This window comes from Xyrauchen texanus, chromosome 28 (genome assembly GCF_025860055.1).
Source record: "Xyrauchen texanus isolate HMW12.3.18 chromosome 28, RBS_HiC_50CHRs, whole genome shotgun sequence".
Lineage (NCBI taxonomy): Eukaryota > Metazoa > Chordata > Actinopteri > Cypriniformes > Catostomidae > Xyrauchen > Xyrauchen texanus.
In genome coordinates, this window is record NC_068303.1 from 24,829,776 (window position 1) to 24,837,996 (window position 8,221).

Below are 8,221 nucleotides of genomic sequence, written 5' to 3' on the forward strand. Positions count from 1 at the left end.
GATGACACAAAAACATAGCAACATTTCTCTGACCACAGAGTCATATACTGAATTCTGCAACTACAGACACTACACATTCAATGGATGAATCCTATTTTATGCTCATGGGTGGCCATACGTAAATGACATGATAAAATAACCTCAACATTGCCTTTTCTGTTGCTCCCGGGATGGTGTGTTATGCACACTCAATGCAATATTAACTTTGATAATCTGAACAGCCAAAGTGCAATTTCATTTCTGTTCAGAATATTGTATGTGTATACACTGACTGTATATGGCACTGTGGAAACATCTACTGACTAAAATTACATTGTTTAACAGCTCGAAAAAAGCCATACATAAAATTCTGCCTACAATGAAAAGCCTAATAATTTTACTTTACTCAAATTATTGAGTAAACTCGTTCCCTCAATTGAATTGAGTAACAGCTTCTCTAAAACTTGTGTGATTAAGTTCGCTTAACTATCTAAATTAAGGTAACTTGATGCAAATAGACTTAACTTTGATTTGCTATATAAATATTGTTGTTTCTACTTAATAATTTGAATTTAATGGGCTCAAATTTAGGTCATACACTAACACAGCTTCAATAAAGAAGATTTTATCTGATTATTGGTCAGTCATTAAATAAACTTATTTCTCCACAGAAATGCATAGACACCTGTACCTTAGTTGCACATGTACACAAAGAGCTGAGATAGTGTTAACAGGTCCAACTTGACCAAAAGGTACGCTGATCACCCTAATGGTGACATCACACTATTTGCAACAAAACAACCTAAAAATACTACATAAGACCTAAAACCTCTTTGCATTCATAATAACAACTATTTACAGTAAATGCCCCCACTTTTGAAATATAATTAAATAATTAAAGTACAAGGCAATGTGGAAATCCCAAATTTGTACTTGATAGCTTAAGTTATTATTACCTAAAATCTAAAGTCTACTGATTTTTAAGAAAAATAAGTTCAAGGAACATAGATATTTGAGATATGAGCCCAAAATTGTAATTACAAGTTATGTTTAATTAAAGGGTTAGTTCAACCAAAAGTTTGAATTCTCTCATCATTTACTCACCCTCACGTCATCCCAGATGTGTATGACTTTCTTTCTTCTGCTGAACACAAACAAATATTTTTAGAGAATATCTCAGCTCTGTAGGACCATACAATACAAGTGAATTATGGGCAGAACTTTGAAGGTTCAAAAAGCACATAAAGGCAGCATAAAAGTAACCCAAAATCCATATATTCAGAAGGAAAATGACAGGTGTGGGTAAGAAACAGATCAATATTAAAGTCCGTTTTTTAACTATAAATTCTCCTCACTGCCCAGTAGATGGCGATATGCACAAAACAAATGCAAATGGCCAAAAACAAAAGAAGGAGAATGTGAAAGTGGTTTATAGTAAAAAAAGAAAAAAAGAAAAAAAAGAAAAAAAGGATTTAAATATTGATGTTTCTCACCCACACCTATCATGTAGCTTCGGAAGATATGGATTAAACTACTGGAATCATGTGGAAGTGTTGCAGCTAAAAACAGCACATTAATAAATAAATATGTAACAATGTTGCATTGACTTACACAAAAATGTGCGCTTTTGTGAAACTTTGAAGACGATAAACCGCAGAGACCACACCAAAAGTAGTGTGCATGGTTAAGGATAAACAGCAAGCGTGTAAATGCTGTCTCTAACACAACAGTCGGCCCCATTCTCATCAATGAATCTATTTCTAGCCCCTCACTTGCGTGGGTGGCACTGATGATGTAAGTGGGAACGGAACGCGCACTTTCCTGTGCAGCATCCGGGTCCCAAACAAGCCTATCCGCGCCGGTGTTCTGAAGGTCCGGTAGCCCCCCCTCGGGAAAACAAATACACCGGAGCCCCACAGCCCAGCTGCGGACTGCCTAAACGGGCTCACGTGATGCTTCTCAAACAATGCACACGGTTATCAATTTTTTTGGTTCATAACAAGCATACAGTAGTCCGTTTCGTCGTTGGTTAGCTGGCTAATTGGCTAGCCATCGATTGATGTGTGCTGTGGCTGTCAGCTCAGCGCTGCTTTATACTGTTTGATCTGGCCCAGAATACTGAAAGCAAGGCTGCTGTCCGCGGCTTTTGTGCCTCGGCGTTTTTTTTCATTCAGCAAATAACACTACGAAGCTGGGTAAGTGATTATATGACACTCTGGAGTATATTAGATGGGGAGTGTTCGGCTCTCTGTGCTATCTGTGTTTGCATCAGTTTGCATGTGCTGATCAGGGCAGTGGCTTTATCAGTAAACACATCACAGTTGCTTTAACATCACACTGGTCTGTTTATTTTGCTGTACAGTAGTGGCGTTAGAGGCAAGCTAAACTCTGCTGCAGGGATGTGATAAAACTAGCCTGACCAGTTTCCTAAATTCTGTTTACTTGCTACTGGATACTTGGAAGAGCTTCCAGAACCTGTGGCTAATCATCAAATAAACCAACATGCCGTGTCCATCACATGCATGAATTTGTAATGTTGTCAGTGTGAAGTTTAACCCAGGTAGTTAGCAGTGTTAGAATGAAACAACTTTCTGATTAACCAAATTTTTCTCACATTGTCTTCCGGTCATGTTGAACATAGAGCGAAATAAGAAGAATGGGTGCGTTCTTAGACAAGCCAAAGATGGAGAAGCATAATTCTCAAGGGGAGGGGAACGGTCTGCGCTATGGACTCAGCAGCATGCAAGGCTGGCGTGTGGAGATGGAGGACGCACACACAGCTGTGATGGGCCTGCCCCACGGCCTCAGCCTCTGGTCCTTTTTTGCTGTCTACGATGGGCATGCAGGCTCTCAGGTTGCCCGATATTGTTGTGAGCACCTGCTGGAACACATAACCAGCAACCGGGACTTCAGGGGAGGCTGCGCAGCAGTAGCAGGTGCAGAATTAGGAGGTTTTGAGCCCTCAGTGGAGAGTGTGAAATGCGGAATCCGTACAGGCTTCCTGCAGATCGACGAGCACATGCGGGCCATGTCGGAACGCAAGCATGGGGCGGACCGCAGCGGTTCCACTGCAGTAGGTGTCATGATCTCCCCTCATCATTTCTATTTCATCAACTGTGGTGACTCCAGGGCCTTGCTGAGCCGCAAGGGACGCGTTCACTTCTTCACCCAGGACCACAAACCCAGTAACCCCCTGGAAAAGGAGCGGATCCAGAATGCAGGTGGTTCGGTTATGATCCAGCGGGTCAACGGCTCTCTTGCTGTCTCCCGTGCTCTTGGCGACTTTGACTATAAGTGTGTGCATGGGAAAAGCCCCACTGAGCAGCTGGTGTCCCCAGAACCAGAAGTGTATGAGATTGAACGCTCCGAGGCAGAGGATGAATTTGTGGTACTGGCCTGCGATGGCATATGGGACGTCATGGCCAATGATGAACTGTGTGATTTTGTTCGTGCACGTTTGGAGGTGACCGATGATCTGGAACGAGTGTGTAATGAGATCGTCGACACCTGTTTGTACAAGGTAAGGTCAGTCAGATAAGCCATTTTTGGCCTTGGAGATTGTCTTAAAGGGATAGTTCACCCAAAAAATTTAATTCATGCCATCTCAAACTTGTATGACTTTCTTCTGCAGAACACAAACCAAGATATTTTGATGGAGGTATGAGGTGTTTTTGTTTATACAGTGCAAGTAAGTGTGGTCCAACACTTTCAAGCTTAAAAAAAAAGTCATGGCACCATGAATGTTATCCATTGGATGGACAAAAACACCTCATATCAAATTATCTTAATTTGTGTTCCATAGAAGAAAGACATATGTGTTTGAGACGGCATTATAACACACTTCAAGAGTAAGTGCAGAGAGAATTATTATTTTTGGGTGAACTGTTCCTTTTAGCAGCTTGAGTAGGATGCTAAAAGTCCATGATGTATATGAATGTCATGTGTTTTCCCCCATCATAATAGTAAGAAATATCAGTGAGTGCACCTTTTAAATTGATTTTAGAAGACTTTGGATGATATTTTTCTTTGTCTCTCACTCTCTAACTTGCCCTTTTACTCCTGTCTTTCTCTGTGTATTAACAGGGTAGTCGTGACAACATGAGTGTGGTGCTGGTATGTTTTCCTGGTGCCCCGAAAATCAACCCAGAAGCAGTGAAGAGAGAGGCAGAGCTAGATAAGTACCTGCAGAACAGAGAAGGTGGAGGTTGTAAAAAGACAAATAAATAGAATCTAACATAATGAAAGAGGGAGTTAGAGAAGGTGAGCATTCTTACTTAATTTGGTGAGTTTGTTAGATGGCAGTTTACACTTGCACAAATAAGTATACGTTGCAGTTAACATAAAGTTTCCAATTAACGAATCCCCATATTGGAGAGGAAAGACTCGCTGTACTGTATTAGCACAGATAGGACCATTCAGGATACATTTTTCCAGAGTCTGAAGAAATAACAACAGTGTGACAGTTAGAGGCCTTTGATTATTTATTGCCAATATTGCAAAGCACTTACACAGTTTAGATATAGGCTGTAGCTTTACCAGAGGTTTTATTTCAGTGCATTCACTCTAGAGCTTACTATACGTCTGTTAACGTATTATTATTAGCTACTAATTTATGGTAAGTGCAATTTTAGATTAGGACAATGGAATGCCGAAAACCCAACACTTGGTTCTGCACTTTCTCATTAAAAGCTGCTATACTTAGAAGCATCTTTTATTAATAAAAAGAGAGACCAAATTTGAGATCTCAGTTAGAATACAAAATGTTTGTGTTCAAACAGAATGGATATAAAGTGTAGTGTAGCGTTCCATTTGTGTCAACTTGTCCTCAATGGCTTCGGATATTTGAAATAGCTGAAATATTCATCCACTCGTACAAGCATGGGTTTCATTTGCACCTTTCTGTAATGTTGCAGTCATTATAAATGAGCGTGATTGTCAGGGCTCCACTGCTGATTACCTGAAATTGTAGCTGAAACTGTGTTTACTGTACACAACATGCAGTAGCTGTTGCCATGAGGATTTTATTCTGCATGATTCCTGTTCTGTAACTGTAAAATGGAACATTGTTGCCTTATTCCTAATTTACAGCGACTACCTTGATTAGAATTGATAGGTTAGAATTAGCACCCACCCCAACTGCTTCGAAGAGTACATTTAAATCCAATGGAGACTTGGTACTCAAGCATGCACCGTACTGATAGCACGATAACCTGCATGTACGCTACATTAAGAAAAAAACAGGGATAGCTCCTAATCAGAGTTAACTTGTGTTAAGTTAGTCTGACAGACGTTTTATACTCTGTCGATAATTTGCACAGTGTACATGTCTAACTCCTGCGGAATAGCTTTCGTCTGAACTGAACACAGTATCTGAAAGATTGTGTTGATGTTTCTCAATGCTCTCCAAGTTGTTTACTGTTTGTTGCCTCAAACTGACATTTTGTAAATTCTCTGGTTTGTGGATATAACTAGAGAAAAAACTAAGTTAGGAAATTGTTGGCACAGAGTGGGATCCAATCAGTCAGCACTTTTTATGAGATTTAGAATTTGTTTTCGCTACAATGATGTAACATTGATGGTACATTGTACCTCATGTTATGTCTTTTAAAACCTAATATAGATCATACCAACTCGTAATAATTCTTAAAGGGATAGTTCACCTAAAATTAATCCAAAAAATAATTATCTCACCATTTATTCACCCTCTTGCCATTCCAGATGTGTATGACTTTCATTCTTCTGCAGAGCACAAATTAAGATTTTTAGATCTCGGCTCTGTAGGTCCATACAATGCAAGTGAATGATGACCAAAATTTGGATTCTCCAAAAAGCACATAAATACAGCATAAAAGCAATACATAGGACTCATGTGGTTTATCCATGTCGTCTTAAGATATCTAATTGGTTTTGTGTGGGAACAGACCAAAAAAGCAGTCTCTGGGCACAATCATGATTTCAAGCTCTAGATGGCTAGGAATGTGATCAAGATTGAAATAATTATCACCAAGATTTACAGTGAAGAGAGTAAAGAAAAAAAAAGAGTTCTGTTCTCATCCAAAATCGATTGGACCGCTTAAGAGGACATGCATTAAAGCACTCGAGATTTATAGATTACCTTTATGTGGCTTTTGTGCTTTTTGCTCTTTGTTTGTGTTCAGCAGAAGAAAGTCATACACTTCTGGGATGGCATGAGGGTGAGTTCGTTATGAGAGAATTTTCATTTTTGGGTGAACTATCCCAGGGAGACTGCAAAATCGTAAATGAATAACCTTGACCAAACGTTTTGATCTTTCCCCATTCAAGTAGATAGGAGCTGCTCTTGAATGCCGCTTTTTTACATATAATAGACAAATAGCTGCCCGAAAGCATTCCAAAGATGGCTGCCAGAGGACTGACTTGCTAGAAAGACTTTGGTTAGATTTAGGGATTGGGTAAGGGATTGAACTTTATGGTTACCTTTAAATTTGGGTTAGGAAAAAAATCTCAATAGCATAGATCATTGGTTTGTTTTTTTCTCTATGGGAGTAAAAGTCGTCTCTTTTTGTACAAGCCAACTTTTGCTTGTACGATTTTGTTGCATTGTACCAATTTCAATGACTTATGAGTCTGGAGTGGTAAATCCTGACAAGTTTTAGCAAAGCTTCCATATCTAAGACCATGAAAGCATTGTTTATTTTTATCTTTTCTCCTTTCAGTTTCCTTGATTTTCATATTTCTGCACCTCTTGGACTTAATTTGTAATGCAAGAATAGAAACTGATGCTTTTGCCTGCATTGTTAAAAGGTGGGGACTTTCTTTTTTTTTGTCAAAATTTTCCCTTTTATCAAAAATTTCTCTTTCAATTAAATTCTCCAACAAGTTTTTAGCCTGTCTATGTATTTTGCCAGAAGATATATTTTTACTATAAAGGAATATTTCACCCCAAAATGAAAATTCTCTCATTATTTACCCTCCCCCGTGTCATCCCAGATGTTTATGTTTTCTATCTTCTACAGAACACAAATGAAGATTTTTAGAAGAATATCTCAGCACTGTAGGTCCATACAATGCAAGTGAATGGTGGCCAGACATTTGTAGCCCCAAAATTCACAAAAGAAACATAAAAGTAATCCATACTACTCGAGTGGTTAAATCCATGTATTCTTAAATTATATGATAGATGTGGGTGAGAAAGAGATACAAATATACACATATTCACATGTGAAAGTGAACATGGAGATTTAGAGTAAAAAAAAAAGACTTACATTTTAAGATTTAGGTTTCTCACCAACACCTATCATATCACTTCAGAAGATATAGAATTAACCACTGGAGTCATATGGATTACTTTTATGTTTCCTTTATTTGAAATTTGGAGCTACAAAGGTCTGATCACCATTCACTTACATTGTATGGACCTAAAGAGCTGAAATGTTCTTCTAAAACTCTTTGTGTTCTGCTGAAGAAAGAAAGTCATACACATCTGGGATGGCATGAGGGAGAGTAAATGATGAGAGAATTTTCATTTTGGAGTGAGCTATCCCTTTAAGATGCTTAACTGAATGGGGAAAAAAATCAAATGTGTGCCTGCTCTAAGAGAGATTAAAATGATTGTAGGTCACTCCTTTACCAAATCAATTATGGTTGAAATTTTGGTTGGGCTTGCTGTTTAGTCTCCTCACTATTTTACACATTTAGCTTGAAACAACATAAGATAATCCACTGTGTATTAACTCAGCCTTAATTATTTTCTTCCATAATAACGCAAGATTTTTTATGTTTTGACGAGACATAACATGTGATTATTAGGTCCTTCTGGGAGAGCCTTTATTTGTGCCTATGATTGTTAATCTATGGCCAGTTGTAGCATTCAATGTAACAAGTCATTTAAGGTGAGTTTTGTTTGTTTAGCATAGTCATTCTTTAAATGGCATAAACATTATTCCACACATGCACAATATTATTTTGCTTGTGCATTAGGTGAGGAAATTGCTTTAAACTGTTCACCTAACAAAGCACAACTCAAACCCCAGTTAATAATATATGGGGTGGGAGTCTTGCCTTAATTAAAAACAAGTCAGGACTTATCTGGGCCATAAAGTATCGTATCGGTTGCCTTGATTTCTGGGGAGTTGCGCAGTTGCCTGGAAACACTGTTGCACCACCAAATTGGGACAAGCTCTCTTTAGGGTAAAGATAAAGAACATGACAACAAATCTGTCCTTCAACCAAATCATTACTCATTAGCTTTTCAAAGAGGCAT

At 38.5% G+C, this 8,221-nt stretch overlaps 1 protein-coding gene across 1 annotated transcript; it reads left to right on the forward strand.

Moving 5' to 3' along the window:
- The first annotated feature begins 1,829 nt into the window (after nucleotides 1-1,829).
- On the forward strand, nucleotides 1,830-7,014 carry ppm1ab (protein phosphatase, Mg2+/Mn2+ dependent, 1Ab). The gene is made up of 3 exons (XM_052095575.1): nucleotides 1,830-2,174; nucleotides 2,621-3,499; nucleotides 4,063-7,014. Exons 2-3 carry the CDS (start codon nucleotides 2,636-2,638, stop codon nucleotides 4,204-4,206), a joined length of 1,008 nt encoding a protein of 335 aa, XP_051951535.1. The 5' UTR covers nucleotides 1,830-2,174; nucleotides 2,621-2,635; the 3' UTR covers nucleotides 4,207-7,014.
- Nucleotides 7,015-8,221: the final 1,207 nt, after the last annotated feature.

Coding starts and splice junctions, on each gene's coding strand:
- ppm1ab (XM_052095575.1), top strand. CDS start 2,636: ATGGGTGCGTTCTTAGACAAGCCAAAGATGGAGAAGCATAATTCTCAA. Junction 3,500..4,062: donor TCGACACCTGTTTGTACAAG/GTAAGGTCAGTC, acceptor GTGTATTAACAG/GGTAGTCGTGACAACATGAG.